The 17,690-nt window shown below is 40.5% G+C and overlaps 1 protein-coding gene across 1 annotated transcript; it reads right to left on the bottom strand.

Moving 5' to 3' along the window:
* Positions 1-10,270: 10,270 nt before the first annotated feature.
* Positions 10,271-15,670, bottom strand: LOC139422982 (cysteinyl leukotriene receptor 2-like). The gene is made up of 5 exons (XM_071174521.1): positions 15,605-15,670; positions 15,329-15,424; positions 15,082-15,210; positions 13,626-13,726; positions 10,271-11,720 (listed from the first exon to the last, which is right to left on the bottom strand). The coding sequence occupies exons 3-5, from the start codon at positions 15,141-15,143 to the stop codon at positions 10,687-10,689; spliced, it is 1,197 nt and encodes a 398-aa protein (XP_071030622.1). The 5' UTR covers positions 15,144-15,210; positions 15,329-15,424; positions 15,605-15,670; the 3' UTR covers positions 10,271-10,686.
* Positions 15,671-17,690: the final 2,020 nt, after the last annotated feature.

Raw genomic sequence — 17,690 nt, 5'->3', positions numbered from 1 at the left:
CTCAGGGGTAGCCGTAACAGTTTCGGCACTATGTGGGGTGCTAGAGACAACCGAGAAAGTTGGCATGAATTTCAAAGTATAAGCCTGCAAAAATTAGGATTTTATAATGATTTTGTACTCATGTTGCTAATGTTGTGGGACTGGGAAAAATAGTTTGTGATAAAATAATGAATAGCAATTGGACTTAATGCAATACTCATCCTGATCTGGAAACCTACCATTGGTCCTGTGCTTCATCTGCGGACCGGACCTCCTTTTCGTTGAAGCGCTATTTCCAAATAAAGTCTGTCTTAATGATTGTAATTCTTAAATCACCACAATTTACACAACAGCAATTAACAGGGTGTCACGTTTTGACCTTAGTTCTTTTGTTATGTCTTTATTTTAGTATGGTCAGGGCGTGAGTTGGGTGAGTTGTCTATGGTAGTTTTTCTATGATTTGCCATTTCTGTGTTTGGCCTGGTATGGTTCTCAATCAGAGGCAGCTGTCAATCTTTGTCCCTGATTGAGAACCATATTTAGGGAGCCTGTTTTATATTGTGTTTCGTGTGTGATTATTTTCTGTTTTCTGTTGTGTGTCTGCTGCACCAGCCAGAACTGTTTTTGGTCATTCTCTTTGTTATTTCCGTGTTAATTTAATAAATATGGACACATCCCACGCTGCACCTTGGTCCTCTTCTCCTTCATACGTTACTAATTAAAGACAAGACAAGTAATACCAATAATTGGTTTTCATGTTTTGTTGTAAGATACCCATATAAATACAAAAAACAATCATATCTAAACTAGGACCATTTCTGGTGTACCTTGAGGTTTATTTTGAAGTTGGCAATCTTTGGCAAGAATCTGAATCACCCTTTGGCTTGTTTGACAACCTGAGGAGCACTGAAGAGACTCCAGATTTGCTCCTCAGATCCAGTGGCTATGACAGATGCCTCTATCATGGATGTTGTCATTCACTGTTGGACTAATAGCCACAGACACATTGTCTATCACTTGGTGACAGATTGCCCTTGTGAACAGGTTCATGGTATCACGTCTGATGTCTGTGCCCAGTGGGGAAGCAGCCATCGCTTCACTGACTCCTCAGTGAACAAGTAGATGAGTTCGGAGAAGGGCTTCCTAGCTTGCTTCTCTCCTTTCACAGTTAAAAGGGAAGTTTACCCAAAAACATTTCTGGGCCCTTTATAAAAAATTGCCTGGCTGTTTATCAGCTGACCAGAAAATGTTTAAGTCGATTGTTTGAGTATTTAGATCTCTGTATTTTACTGTGAGGGCAGAGTGGGAACAGAAAATTCTTGTTTACATCTTCACCTTCAACCACGCCCACCTCGGAAGTCCCGACCTAGGTCTCAACTCGTGGCGCGCATTAATCTACTTCCTGGATTTCAATATAAAAAAACAAAATACATTGGTTAAAATTTGCCTACTGAAATAATATCTGAAAATTGTGCCGAGAAAGTCATTACAAGCACTATTGCGGTCATGGGAGGCCAGATTAGTGTTTTTAGGAGGTATTTATGATGGACTTTGACTTTGCATGGGGTTTCTATGGGGAAGGCGGGGGTATAATAATTTTATTAACTACATCTAAATACTCAACTAATGAACCTAAAAACTGCCTGGGGTACCGACAAACGTCTAGGCAAGTGTTATAAAGGGCCCAAAAGTGTTTTTGGGTGAACTTCCCCTTTAAGCAGAATTGTGTCAGAGACGCACTTCCCGACAACCACCAATGTGATTAGTGGGATGCTATTCTGCTCCCGAATGAGGCTCTCAAGTTGATCCACAAGGTTATGGCACAATGAATGAATCTTCTCCCTTAAGATAAGTTCTTCCATCCATGTTAGATCAGTCTAGAGAAGCGATTTGCTGCAACACTTCAGGATCAAGATTTTCAATGATGATACTCACAACATCATTCATGTTTTCACTCAGTGAGGCCATCGACGTAATATCATCCCTTGCATCAATACATGTGCTTCTAATGGTAGGGAAGCAATCGTCCAGCCACTCAGTTGAACTTGGAGTTCCTTGGTGTATATAGGAGTGTTTTCACATTACTGAGACCTTGAGGCTTTTGCTGCATTACATAAATAAAGAAGATAAAGGCCTTTGAAGCCACTACTCCTCCTAATTGGCCTCACTGAGAGATTCTGCACAGATTATTAATGCAATTGTGAAGCAATCTCGTGACCTTTGGATGCTCTTGAACATGCACGCTGACTATGTATAAAGACATTTATAGTTAGTAACCTCAAAAGGTGGCAATGGATGTGGTTGAATAAATACTGTTACAGTTACCTCAAAATGTGGCCATGGATGTGGTACTCATTTTAAGGTTGAATAAATACTGTTACAGTAGTTTGTAAGATGGAGACGTGAATCCGACATAGCAATTATTCATTTGTAGACAAACTGGAATTAAAGCCAGACTAAGTCAGTGGCAATATGGAACTATCCTAGCAGAATATACATCTCCTTCAAATGTTGATATTTGGTTGCGTTAACGACCAAACACAATTCAATTTCCAGTTTGTCTACAAATTAATAATTTATATGGTGTATTCACGTCTCCATCTAAACGAAAAATCCAAGTTAAAGAATTGAACAAAATCAAGTCAAATCCAGCTTTAAATGCACTTCAAATCAAGTTTGATTTGATTGTCCTTTTCTTTAACTTTGACTTTTCGTTGAGATGGAAACGTTAATCAAACACATGAATTATTCATTTGAAGATTCAATTTGAAATCAACCAAAGCTTCACACCCTAGGCCTATATGGAAACCATAGCTGTTGATGACTTCATAAATGCTATATAGGCCTAAATAGTATCATTGATAATATATGAATACATGGTTACATTTCATTTGCTCTATTAAACCTGCCTTTTGGAATGACTTTGATAACAACAGTGAATCAATTTAGTAATTAAGTGGAGATCTCTTAATAATCATTTGCACATTGGTAGTAGTCAGAGACAAATATCAAAGCTAAGCTGGGCTTCTTTAAAACACGGGATGGGACGCCAAAGGGATAGCTGTATATACAGGATATTTACTTACCAGTAGGAGGTGCTGCCCAGTTTTTTTTCTGATAGTGGATATAAGGTTATTTCAAAGGTAAAAACGCAACATATTTGTCTAAATTGAAAATTGGTTACCATGATGACATAATCCTGTGGTTGAAATTTCACCCTCAAGACAACAGTTTATGTTGATTACTTTTTGCAAATCCAATGTAGTTTCCAATTAGATTCCACATCACAATATGTTGACAAATCACATTGAAACAATGTTGATTCAACAAGGTTGTGCCCAATGGGATCTTTGCTTTGTATTCTCAGAAATCTCACGTTGTGTAATGTGTGAAAAGGTTAACCTGAATTGGGAATGTATACAGTGAAAATATTATTTTAGTCAGGCACACAGTTGAGGTGTGTTTGGTAAACATACTTTCTAGAAGAACGTGGAGTGGGTGTAATAATGTCTGCCACCGCCGATGTGGTAACTGTGTTCGTGGATCAACTCCAGCTTATGTTCAATGTCAATGGCAGTGGGGAGTCTTGACCTGTTGAGTGCACAGATACTTTCCACTGCCAGGTCTCTTGGGTAGACCTTCTTTATTAAACCTCACCATGCGTTCCTGGATGCTTGCAATGGTGGAGAACTCTGATCCAGTCAGTGAGGGAGAGGTGCTAGCTTCTCTAGCGGCATCAAGCTCTTGTATGTGTGCAAGGGCCGGGATGAGGATCTCTATCCTTTATGTAGGAAACCGCTTTCATTATCTTCCTGCACATTTTGGCAAGGTGTACTTTGGTCGTGTTTCAATATATATAAAAAAAGAGCATGGTATTTATTTTTGAGAGGCTGTGGTGTTAATGCTTAGTAGTCAATATGATAAACTTTATGTCCAACTTTCTATTAAATAATCATACATCAAATGTATCAAATGTACAGATTAACTTATGTCACATGCCCTCTTGAATAACCTTCTACTTTCTGATAAAAACACAAATGAACATTTTCAGTTGTTTTGTAGTGGATCAGGCAGGTTTGTTGTATATACAGTTGAAGTCAGAAGTTTACATACACTTAGGTTGGAGTCATTAAAACGCGTTTTTCACCACTCCACAAATTTCAATTTCAATCGTTTACAGACAGATGATTTCACTTATAATTCACTGTATCACAATTCCAGTGGATCAGAAGTTTACATACACTAAGTTGACTGTGCCACTAAACAGCTTGGAAAATACCAGAAAATAGGCTAATTTACATAATTTGAGTCAATTGGAGGTGTACCTGTGGATGTATTTCAAGGCCTACCTTCAAACTCACTGCCTCTTTGCTTGACATCACAGGAAATCAAAAGAAATCAGCCAAGACATCAGAAACAAATTGTAGAACTCCACAAGTCTGTCTGGTTCACCCTTGGGAGCAATTTCCAAACGCCTGAAGGTACCACATTCATCTGTACAAACAATAGCACGCAAGTATAAACACCATGGGACCACGCAGCCGTCATGCCGCTCAGGAAGGAGACACTTTGTCTCCTAGAGAGGAATGTACTTTGTCGCAAAAAGTGCAAATCAATCCCAGAACAAAAGCAAAGGACCTATGTTCAGATGCTAGAGGAAACAGGTACAAAAGTATATATATCCACAGTAAAACGACATAACCTGAAAGGTCGCTCAAGAAGGAAGAATCCACTGCTCCAAAACCGCCATAAAAAAATCCAGACTATGGTTTGCAACTGCACATGGGGACAAAGATCGTACTTTTTGGAGAAATGTCCTCTGGTCTGATGAAACAAAAATAGAACTGTTTGGCCATAATGCCCATCGTTATGTTTGGAGGAAAAAGGGGGAGGCTTGCAAGCCAAAGAACACCATCCCGACCGGGAAGCACGGAGGATGCAGCATCATGTTGTGGGGGTGATTTGCTGCAGGAGGGACTGGTGCACTTCACAAAATAGATGGCATCATGAGGGAGGGAATTTATGTGGATATATTGAAGCAACGTCTCAAGACATCAGTCAGGAAGTTAAAGCTTGGGCGCAAATGGGTCTTCCAAATGGACAATGACCCCAAACATACTTCCAAAGTTGTGGCAAAATTGCTTAAGGACAACAAAGTCAAAGTATTGGAGTGGCCATCACAAAGCCCTGACCCCAATCCTATAGAAAATATGTGGGCAGAACTGAAAAAGCGTGTGCGAGCAAGGAGGCCTACAAACCTGACTCAGTTACACCAGCTCTGTCAGGAGGAATGGGCCAAAATTCACCCAATTTATTGTGGGAAGCTTGTGGAAGGCTACCCGAAACATTTGACCCAAGTTAAACAATGTAAAGGCAATGATACCAAATACTAATTGAGTGTATGTAAACTTCTGACCCACTGGGAATGTGATGAAAGAAATAAAAGCTGAAATAAATTATTATCTCTACTATTATTCTGACATTTCCAATTCTTAAATTAAACTGGTGATAAAATCTGACCTAAAACAGGGAATTTTTACTAGGATTAAATGTCAGGAATTGAGAAAAACTGAGTTTAAATGTATTTGGCTAAGGTGTATGTAAACGATTTCAACTGTAGATTGGTATGCTGAATCAGTGACATTCCTCATTGATCAGGATTTGGAAGCAGATGTCCTCTTCCACTCTGTTTTGGTATTTATCTGGAGACTGAGCTCTGGATGAACAGAATGCCACAGATAGACCTGAAGAACTAAATAAATGAGTTTTTATGAATCCGCACAACAAAGAGCACGCTAACCAAACAGTAGTACCGGGAAAAACAATATTTTAATATAGAAAAATCTTGAACCTTCTTCAGTACCATGGTCAGCAGAGGTCTTCTTCGCACTCGATTTCAGTTTGGCCTTCAAGAAAACGATTTCAAATCCCATATTATGTGTAACATCAAGCCGAAGCAAAGAATCATTTTGCCAACATAGACAGATTAATTCAAACCTAGCAAAGAACACAAATGACCAGAGGACGAATCTTACCTTCCTCTCTTTCTTCAGCTGAGCAACTGGCTCTTCATCCTTTTCCTCCTTCTCTATCCCTTTCTCCTAATGACTATCTTCCAAGTCCTATACAGTGTTCATCACAATGAAAGTCATTTGCTTTATAATCTGTATATAACTATGGATAACATTGATAAATGCCATAATAATAATAATAATAATAATAATAATAAGAAGAATAATATTTTGGTGGGTGCTTATATTTGTCCTATTTCACATGCACAAGTGTGTATTAATATGCATGTGTGAATTGGAAATGTGTTTTATGCATATCCCAACTGTCCTTGAGACACCCTCAGAGTGGGGTCACGGCCAGGGTCTGCTATTTTCAACAGCAACTCAAGAGCAGTTGCTTAAGGGCACATCAACAGATTTTTCACCTTGTCGAATCGGGTATTCGAACCAGAAACCTTTAGTTTTTTTTCTGTGTTTGAGGGGCCTGGGTTGTGTGTTCCAATGGCACGTTGTGTTAACTAATCCAAGTTTATAATTTTAAAAGGCTAATTGATCATTAGAAAACCCTTTTGCAATCATGTTAGCACAGCTGAAAACTGTTGTGCAAATTAAAGAAGCAATAAAACTGGCCTTCTTTAGACTAGTTGAGTATCTGAAGAATCAGCATTTGTGGGTTTGATTACAGGCTCAAAATGGCCAGAAACAAAGTACTTTCTTCTGAAACTCGTCAGTCTATTCTTGTTCTGAGAAATCAAGGCTATTCCATGCGAGAAATTGCCAAGAAACTGAAGATCTCATATAACGCTGTGTACTACTCCCTTCACAGAACAGCGCAAACTGGCTCTAACCAGAATAGAAAGAGGAGTGGGACGCCCCGGTGCACAACTGAGCAAGAGGACAAGTACATTAGTGTCTAGCTTGAGAAACAGATGCCTCACAAGTCCTCAACTGGCAGCTTCATTAAATAGTACACGCAAAACACCAGTCTCAACGTCAACAGTGAAGAGGCGACTCCGGGAAGCTGCCCTTCTAGGCAGAGTTGCAAAGAAAAAGCCGTATCTCAGACTGACCAATAAAAATAAAAAAAGAAGATGGGCAAAAGAACACAGACACTGGCCAGAGGAAGATTGGAAAAATGTGTTATGGACAGACGAATGTTCGGATCACAAAGAAGAACATTCGTAAGAGGAGTGCTTGCTGGAGGAGTGCTTGACGCCATCTGTCAAGCATGGTAGAGGCAATGTGATGGTCTGGGGGTGCTTTGGTGGTGGTAAAGTGGGAGATTTGTACAGGGTAAAAGGGATCTTGAAGAAGGAAGGCTATCACTCCATTTTGCAACGCTATGCCATACCCTGTGGGCGGCGCTTAATGGAGCCAATTTCCTCCTACAACAGGACAATGACCCAAAGCACAGCTCCAAACTACGCAATAACAATTTAGGGAAGAAGTAGTCAGCTGGTATTCTGTCTATGATGGAGTGGCCAGCACAGTCACCGGATCTCAACCTATTGAGCTGTTGTGGAAGCAGCTTGACCGTATGGTAAGTAAGAAGTGCCCATCAAGCCAACCAACTTGTGTGAGGTGCTTCAGGAAGCATGGGATGAAATCTCTTCAGATTACCTCAACAAATTAACAACTAGAATGCCAAAGGTCTGCAAGACTGTAATTGCTGCAAATTGAGGATTCTTTGATGAAAGCAAAGTTTGAAGGACATAATTATTATTTAAATGTAAAAAACTAAATCATAATTTATAACCTTATCAACATCTTAAATATATTTCCTATTCATTTTGCAATTCATTTCATGTATGTTGTCATGGAAAACAAGGACATTTCTAAGTGACCCCAAACTTTTGAAAAGTAGTGTATAATTACATTAAGATTATTTAAGGTATACTGTTATAAAAACAGATCAACACAAATCAAGCTTTTCACAGTTTTGCCTGTATTTGTTTCACCTGAGCAGGCTTCCTTGCCAAATTTAGGGCTGGTCTTGCTGCAGACACATGAGCCCCCAAAATATTTTCTACTTGAACTGCAAAAGAGAAAAAAACAAACAATGGTCACAATGAACAGAGGAGGAAACCAAGTCACCTGTCAAAAGGATTATCTGAATGTGTTATATCATGGTAGCAGAGCCATAGTAGTTGAGGAAAAATGTGACACTTTTTTTCTTCATATTTACCATTAGCAAGTTCAATGCAGTTCTCAATGGAGGAGTCTGAACAGCAGATACAGACGCATGTGCTGGTTGATGCTTAAAATATAGGGGGGAAAATACAGAGATAACACTAAGCGCATGGTATCTAATTTAAGGAATTCAGAAAAGAAAATACATGCTGTTTTAGCATGTAAGCATTAATCATTTTACTTAATGTGGGTGAAATCCAGACATCTCTGAAGCCCCCCCGAGCAGAGTTGTCCACGGACCTCCATTGGACAATTCTCTATCTGTAACAATACATAAGGAAGCCTGTGTTAGGACGTCCCCTGCTGGTGACTTCACCATCTCACAGCACTCTCAAGCAGCTCACCCCACCACCCATCCCCCACACCCAAAACCAGGAGTCAATGGGTGATAAACTAACTCTCTCTGGAAATGTCGTTAACCTCTTAAAATGTACTGGCAAAATTTAGATTTCTGCCAAAATAGACATAACCAAAAGTAACTTCTATTCATGTGTAATTACATGATTCTGACATATAAAAACATTGAGGAAATGAACAGAAGATAGGACTTGCATAGTTCAGAATAGAGGTTGACCGATTAATCGGAATGGCCGATTTTCGGACACCAATTTGGCCGTTTTTTAAAGTTTTTTTTTACACCTTTATTTAATCTTTATTTAACTAGGCAAGTCAGTTAAGAACACATTCTTATTTTCAATGACGGCCTAGGAACGGTGGGTTAACTGCCTTGTTCAGGGGCAGAACGACAGATTTTTACCTTGTCAGCTCGGGGATTCAATCTTGCAACCTTACAGTTAACTAGTCCAACGCTCTAACCACCTGATTACATTGGACTCCAGGATGAGCCTGCCTGTTACGTGAATGTAGTAAGCCAAGGTAAGTTGCTAGCTAGCATTAAACTTATATTATAAAAAACAATCATAATCACTAATTAACTGCACATGATTGATGATATTACTAGTTTATCTAGCGTGAAAAAGGACTGTCGTTGCGCCAATGTGTACCTAACCATAAACATCAATGCCTTTCTTAAAATCAATACACAGAAGTATATATTTTTAAACCTGCATATTTCGCTAAAAGAAATCCAGGTTAGCAGGCAATATTAACCAGATGAAATTGTGTCACTTCTCTTGCGTTCATTGCACGCAGAGTCAGTGTATATGTAAGTTTGGGACGCCTAATTTGCCAGAATTTTACGTAATAATGACATAACATTGAAGGTTGTGTAATGTAAGAGGAATATTTAGACTTATGGATGCCACTCGTTAGATAAAATACAGAAAGGTTCCGTATTTCACTGAAAGAATAAACGTCTTGTTTTCGAGATGATAGTTTCCGGATTCTACCATTTTAATGACCTAAGGCTCGTATTTCTGTGTGTTATTATGTTATAACTAAGTCTATGATTTGATAGAGCAGTCTGACTGAGCGGTGGTAGGCACCAGCAGGCTCGTAAGCATTCATTCAAACAGCACTTTCGTGCGTTTTGCCTGCAGCTCTTCGCAATGCTTCAAGCCTATCAACTCCCGAGATTAGGCTGGTGTAACCGATGTGAAATGGCTAGCTAGTTAGCAGGGTGCGCGCTAATAGTGTTTCAAACGTCACTCCCTCTTAGACTTGGAGTGGTTGTTCCCCTTGCTCTGCATGGGTAATGCTGCTTCGAGGGTGGCTGTTCTCGATGGGTTCCTGGTTCGAGCGAGGAGAGGGACGGAAGCTATACTGTTACACTGGCAATACTAAAGTGCCTATAAGAACATCCAATCGTCAAAGGTTAATGAAATACAAATGGTAAAGAGAGAAATAGTCCTATAATAACAACCTAAAACTTCTTACCTGGGAATATTTAAGACTCATGTTAAAAGGAACCACCAGCTTTCATATGTTCTCATGTTACTATTCCCCAGGTCGTTGCTGCAAATGAGAACGTGTTCTCAGTCAACTTACCTGGTAAAATAACGGATAAAATAAAATGTTCTGAACAAGGAACTTAAACGTTAGCTTTCTTACATGGCACATATTGCACTTTTACTTTCTTCTCCAACACTTTGTTTTTGCATTATTTAAACCAAATTAAACATGTTTCATTATTTATTTGAGGCTAAATTGATTTTATTGATGTATTATATTAAGCTAAAATAAGTGTTCATTCAGTATTGTTGCAATTGTCATTATTACAAATAAATAAATTAAATTAAAATCGGCTGAATAATCTACACGAATTACAGCACTACAAGTCATCCATTCTATAGAGCAGGGAGACAGGCACAGGCCTCCAGGACCAATGTGTGCTATGTAAAAGTAGCCCAATCATACATTTCAAGTCGAGACAGATTGAGATCACTCTTTACATATTGAAATGTATTTATTTTAAAGCAGATAGATAAATGACTGACACAACCCATAACAAAAGTTCATAATGTAATACCAGATAAGCAAATGTAAAAAATAAAAAAAACTTTGAATGCAAAATTGTTGGTATGTTTACAAAAAGGTGTAAAGTTTATCAATTTACTGTTAATTCAATGGGCTGTAGCACTTGAAGCCTCTGTCTCTCTGTGTTGTTAACAACTCTCCTCTGTCTCCTACCATTTTTCATACAGAAATCTCTGAAGTTTTCTCCCACAAAGAAGAAAAGGAAGGGGTCCAGGCAGCTATTCCCTGTGGCAAGACAGAGCGTTACCACGGCGGCCTTCCGAATCCCTTGGAGATAGCTGCAAGAATCCACACAACCATTTAGCTGAGCATTCCGCTCTGCTGCCAGGAAGAAGGTTCGTACTACATGATAGGGCAAGAAGCAGATCATGAAGATGCCGAGACCGAGGATAACAAGGGCACAAGACTTCCTCCTGGAGGGCCTCTTCATCCCCTCCACCCCAGCCCTACACTGCCTCAAGCTGAGCAGCACACACGCGTAGCAGACAGAGATGACAGTGAAGGGCAGGGTGAAGCCAACCACCAGGGCAGCACGGTTCAGGACGATGATGGTGCCAAGGCTGCTGCCCAATTCCAGACAGCGGGTCCGCTCTTCCCCCTCCTGGATAGTCCCAGAACTCAGTAGGGGTGCGGAGGCCAGGGACACAAAGATCCAGATGAGTAGACACCCTCCCCAACCACAGGATCCCCCCTCCAGATTCATGAACGTATAGGGGCGCGATACGGCCAGGTAACGGAGGACACTCAGGGCCAGCAGGAAGTAGACAGAGCCATACATGTTGATATAGAATACGTAGGAGACCAGGCGGCAGGTGATGTCCCCAAACGGCCAATGGGAGTCCAGCAGGTAGTATGCTGCCCTGAGTGGCAGTGAGCACACCAGCATGAGGTCAGACAACAGCAGGTTCAACATGTACAGGTTGACTGTGGTGATACTCCTCTTCCTCCTGTACATGCTCAGAAAGACCCAGAGGGAGGCACTGTTGGCTATCAGGCCCAGGAAGAAGAAGAGCAGGTATGCAGCAGGAAACACGCTGCGCTTGAAGCTGTCAATGGGACAATCGCACGTCAGATTCCTCACCTCTGATTCCAAACTCATATTACCTGTGAATAAAGGGAGGGAGACACAGGTATGGAAAATGTACTGCAAGTACTGGAAGGTAAAAAGACAGCAAACAAAAGACTGAAAAGGTGAATACTAATAGTACATTATGTTGAGGCATTTAATTACCTCTTCGCATTTAATCTCCTCTTCCGATGCTACCTATTTACCGTACATTTTTACAGCCACATGAGGGGCATAAAGACAGAATCTGATTATATGCTTTACTATCAGATGTTGTGGTTACTTTATAAAACTAGCCAACAACGACTGATAGATTTTTAAACCTGTGTTTTTCTAACAAAAATAGACAGAGCCACTTTACAGGAACTATTTTTCACATAGTGCATTTAAGTTTTCAGAACCCTTCCCTTTTTCCACATTTTGTTACATTACAGCCTTATTCTAAAATTGATTAAAAAATAAACACAATACTCTAAAATGGATTTAAAAAATAAACACAATGTCCCATAATGACAAACCAAAACTTTTGCAAATGTGTTTGCCAATGTATTACTAATAAAAACAGAAATACCTTATTTACATAAGTTTTCAGACCCTTTGCTATGAGACTCGAAATTGAGCTCAGGTTCATCCGGTTTCCATTGATCATCCTTGAGACGTTTCTACAACTTGATTGGAGTCCACCTCAATTGATTGGACATGATTTGGAAAGGCATATACGTGTCTATATAAAGGTCCCACAGTTGACAGTTCATGTCAGAATAAAAACCAAGACATGAGGTCGAAGGAATTGTCCGTAGAGTTCCGAGACAATATTGTGTCAAGGCACAGATCTAGGGAAGGGTACCAAAAAAGATCCCCAAGAACACAGTGGCTTCCATCATTCTTAAGTGGAAGAAGATTGGATGCACCAACACTCTTCCTAGAGCTGGCTGCTGGGAGATGACCAATAACTAGATGGTCACTCTGACAGAGCTCCAGAGTTCCTCTGTGGAGATAGGAGAACCTTCCAGAAGGACATCCATCTCTGCAGCACTCCACCAATCAAGCCTTTATGGTAGAGTGGGCAGAAAGAAGCCACTCCTCAGTAAAAGGCACATGGCTGCCCGCTTGAAGTTTGCCAAAAGGCACCGAAAGACTCTCAGACCATGAGAAACAAGATTCTCTTGTCTTATGAAACCAAGATTGAACTCTTGGCCTCAATGCCAAGCGTCACGTTTGGAGGGAACCTGGCACCATTCCTACGGTGAAGCATGGAGGTGGCAGCATCATGATATGGGGATGTTTTTCAGCGGCAGGGATTGGGAGACTAGTCAGGATAGAGGGAAAGATGAACAAAGCAAAGCAAAGAGAGATCCTTGATGAAAACTTGCTCCAGAGCGCTCAGGACCTCAGACTGCTGCAAAGGTTCAACTTCCAACAGAAAAACAACCCTAAGCACACAGCCAAGCCAATGCTGGACTTGCTTCGGGACAAGTCTCTGAATGTCCTTGAGTGGCCCAGCCAGAGCCATTTTAGAATACGGCTGTAACATAACAAAATGTGGAAAAAGTCAAGGGGTCAGAATACTTTCCGAATTGATGTCCAATGTCTAATTATAATATTTTGTAAATTAATGATATTAGACCAGTGGTCTCCAACCCTGTTCCTGGAGAGCTACCCTTCTGTATGTTTTCGCTCCAACCACAGTTGTAACTAACCTGGTTCAGATGATCAACAAGATAATTATTAGGAACAGGTGTGCTAGATTAGGGTTGGAAGGAAAACCTACAGGACTGTAATACTCCAAGAACAGGGTTGGAGAGCCCTCTATTAGACCTAGCTGATCAGCTGTTGATTTATTTCAGGGAATCTGGTTTCTCATATGTGGATTTAGTATTCACTTGTTTCAACAAGACTAATATCAAATATAACAAAAATAAACATGAGAAAGTTGACAGTACCTCTTTCTGTGGTCCAATACTGTTGCATACTTGTCATCAGTCCAGTGAACCCTGTTGAATCAGTCTTCTGATGGCTGTGGTAGTAAGTGTCTGAACTATATCTGGAGAAAGCCAAACAGAAATGAGTGCAATCTCTTTCTCTACAATGCCTTTAGGGTTTACTCGGGGTGTGACTTCCTCTGATGTATTGCAATACCTCTCTGCTGCTCTCCAAGTCCAATTCTACCTCATTTGCCATTGTAAACAGTTCACTGAGGCTATTCAACTGCTATGCAAAGCAACTGTGTGTTCAATTATGTTTTTATGACAAGGCTGTAGCTTTGGGTAAGTTAAGATAACATTTGAAATATGATTGAGACAGTTTATAATGGAATATACAGTTGTCACCGTTTTTGACAAACCTCTGTGCATGCAATTAGATCCACTTAAGTAGTTTCACAATGTCCTATAAAAAGCAATGTTATAGTGAGTTTTACAGTTTTTACTGTAACATGCAATGTTCGTGTTTTCATTCCATGACAGGCTCTGACCTGTTTTCTTCTGTTTGATTCAACCTTTCTGGAGCATCAGAGATAAAGATCAGTTTAGCATCCGCTCTACACCAAAGTAAAAACAAAACTACTGAGCATAAACACTTCTTCTGATGAACAATCTCTCCAATCCTAGTAACCCACAGTTTTCTTGACCTGAATTTTCGCTGAGCGAGGATGTATTGAACAGGATGTATTATTGAAATGATTCAGTACCTCACTAACAGTGACATATCATCCAAGTGTTACTTATTAAATATTTTTGAATTAAGTACCAAGAAGTACCAATCATTATTACCATCTTATTTGAGGTCAACTACCTGGTAATTTGACTGTACCCATAAAATAAAGTGTAACGACCAAAGCAAAAAAATTAACCATAAAACCTATAACGTTTTAGACAATGGTAAAAACAAAGGTTTTATTATAGCTTTAGAGAAAGACAGAAATATACAATTAATCACATAGGAAAATCTTTTCCAAATATTTTTTTTTAACATAACATATGTTTAACAATACCTTTGCTATAGAACATGCATTCATTTTCAACGTAAAATAAAGTAGATCCTTAACGGAAATGTTGTTTGTCACCCATCTGTCACCCCTTTGGGGGGAATAAGCACTAAGAACCCTCTGTAGTTACTGTGGTTAGACTAGAGCGTCCTCTAGTGGAACAGGGGACTGAGACTGGAGACATCCCTCCTGCCTCACTGTGTAAGTTTATTGGCAGAATCTGTTAGAGCTGGTGTGTGATTGGTGACCGTGGCAGTATGGGTAATTTCGTTTTTTCTACTGGCCAAAATGGTCTGGATGCACATTGTAAGCTGTCGAGGGGAATCAGGGAAAGATGTAAGGTTAAGCAGTTACAAGTTAAAGGTATATCAAAACCAGAAAGAAAAAATAAAATGTTGAGAATTGCGGCTTACTGATTGTTGTTTTGCGAGAAGGTTGTGATGTAAGGCCTGTCGTCGCTCTCACTCCTTGTCATTGCTGGTTTTCCAGGTCTGGGCCAGGGCTCTCACCTGCTTCTCACCTACACTTGGGTTATCTTGCCACTGTAAAAACACAAGTCATTGTAATGCGCTTTTGATTTTTTCCACACAATACTTCGAGCCATCAGTGTAATATTAAATACTAATATAATATGAATGTAATATAATATGAGGGACTAACCAAGCGCAACACATAGTCATCCAGGGAGAGGTTCAGTAAGGAATGCAGGGACTTGATGGCCTCGTTGACCTTCTCACAGCTAGAATAAATCATGTTCTGTTTTTCAGGAGAGAGACGCATTCAAATGTTAATGTGAGAGGCATCTATCCACTGACAGATAATCCCAAACAGAAACTTTAGAGATAAGCAACTGATTATCACACAAGTGTGGTGGTGAGACAGGCCTGATACTTTCAGCTGCCCATTAGTTTTCTTGTACAGGGATGACAGACTGACAGCCATAGTTGTGGAGGTGGAGGGGCTGGGAATGTTGGTGTTCCTGTGTTCTGCCTTGTTCAAGAAGAAAGCACCCTTCATAGTGGAGAGACAAACATACAGATGTTTTTACACATCATACATATATCATTCACACTTGACTTATTTTTGAGGAACAAGAGTTCAAGTAAGGAAGTCGCAATGACTCAAAACCACAATTACTCTATGTTTACAGGCAAGAGCAGAAGAGAGAGGGGGGGGGGGGGGGGGGGGGCGAGCTCCCTTCAATACAGGACCTCCATCAGGCGGTGACAGAAAAATTGCTATAACGTCCAGCAAACGGTACCAGAGCATCGGCTCACAGACGAAAGCCATAAGACTGCTAATTAGTTAATTACAGTGCATTCGGAAAGTATTCAGACCCCTTGACTTTTTCCACATTGTTACATTACAGCCTTACTCTAAAATGAATATAAATAGTTTCCCCCCTCATCAATCTACACAAAATACCCCATGACAAAGCAAAAACTGTTTTTTAGAAATTCTTGCCCAAAAAAACCCAACAAAAAACAATGTAATATCACATTTACATAAGTATTCAGACCGTTTACTCAGTACTTTGTTGAAGCACCTTTGGCAGCGATTACAGCCTCAAGTCTTATTGGGTATTGCGCTACAAGCTTGGCACATCTGTATTCGGGGAGTTTCTCTCATTCTTCTCTGCAGATCCTCTTAAGCCCTGACACAGTGGGGCAAAAAAGTATTTAGTCAGCGCCCAATTGTGCAATTGCTCCCACTTAAAAAGATGAGAGAGGCCTGTAATTTCCATCATAGGTACACTTCAACTATGACAGACAAAACGAGAAAAAAAATCCAGAAAATCACATTGTAGGATTTTTAATGAATTTATTTGCAAATTACAGTGGAAAATAAGTATTTGGTCACCTACAAACAAGCAAGATTTCTGGTTCTCACAGACCTGTAACCTCTTCTGTAAGAGGCTCCTCTGTCCTCCACTCGTTACCTGTATTAATGGCACCTGTTTGAACTTGTTAACAGTATAAAAGACACCTGTCCACAACCTCAAACAGTCACACTCCAAACTCCACTATGGCCAAGACCAAAGGGCTGTCAAAGGACACCAGAAACAAAATTGTAGACCTGCACCAGGCTGGGAAGACTGAATCTGCAATAGATAAGCAGCTTGGTTTGAAGAAATCAACTGTGTTAGCAATTATTAGGAAATGGAAGACATACAAGACCACTGATAATCTCCCTTGATCTGGGGCTCCACGCAAGATCTCACCCCGTGGGGTCAAAATGATCACAAGAACGGTGAGCAAAAATCCCAGAACCACACGGGGGGACCTAGTGAATGACCTGCAGAGAGCTGGGACCAAAGTAACAAAGCCTACCATCAGTAACACACTACGCCACCAGGGACTCAAATCCTGCAGTGCCTGAAGTCCTGCAGTGCCAGACGTGTCCCCCTGCTTAAGCCAGTACATGTCCAGGTACGTCTGAAGTTTGCTAGAGAGCATTTGGATGATCCAGAAGAAGATTGGGAGAATGTCATATGGTCAGATGAAACCAAAATATAACTGTGTTTGGAGGACAAAGAATACTGAGTTGCATCCAAAGAACACCATACCTACTGTGAAGCATGGGGGTGGAAACATCATGCTTTGGGACGACTGATCCGTGTAAAGGAAAGAATGGGGCCATGTATCGTGAGATTTTGAGTGAAAACCTCCTTCCATCAGCAAGGGCATTGAAGATGAAACGTGGCTGGGTCTTGCAGCATGACAATGATCCCAAACACACCGCCCGGGCAACGAAGGAGTGGCTTCGTAAGAAGCATTTCAAGGTCCTGGAGTGGCCTAGCCAGCCTCCAGATCTCAACCCCATAGAAAATCTTTGGAGGGAGTTGAAAGTCCGTGTTGCCCAGCAACAGCCCCAAAACATCACTGCTCTAGAGGAGATCTGCATGGAGGAATGGGCCAAAATACCAGCAACAGTGTGTGAAAACCTTGTGAAGACTTACAGAAAACATTTGACCTCTGTCATTGCCAACAAAGGGTATATAACAAAGTATTGAGATAAACTT

This window comes from Oncorhynchus clarkii, chromosome 12 (assembly GCF_045791955.1).
Source record: "Oncorhynchus clarkii lewisi isolate Uvic-CL-2024 chromosome 12, UVic_Ocla_1.0, whole genome shotgun sequence".
Taxonomy (NCBI): domain Eukaryota; kingdom Metazoa; phylum Chordata; class Actinopteri; order Salmoniformes; family Salmonidae; genus Oncorhynchus; species Oncorhynchus clarkii.
Note: the sequence above shows the minus strand (reverse complement) of the source record. Positions and strands in the feature narration are given on the sequence as shown.

Bases quoted from the DNA above. Each gene is read 5' to 3' on its own strand.
- LOC139422982 (XM_071174521.1), bottom strand. From the start codon at position 15,143: ATGACAAGGAGTGAGAGCGACGACAGGCCTTACATCACAACCTTCTCG. The intron at 13,727-15,081 runs GTAAGCCGCAAT...GGCTTTCTCCAG, and splicing joins TTCTCGCAAAACAACAATCA to ATATAGTTCAGACACTTACT. The intron at 11,721-13,625 runs GTACTGTCAACT...CTTTATTCACAG, and splicing joins GTATTGGACCACAGAAAGAG to GTAATATGAGTTTGGAATCA.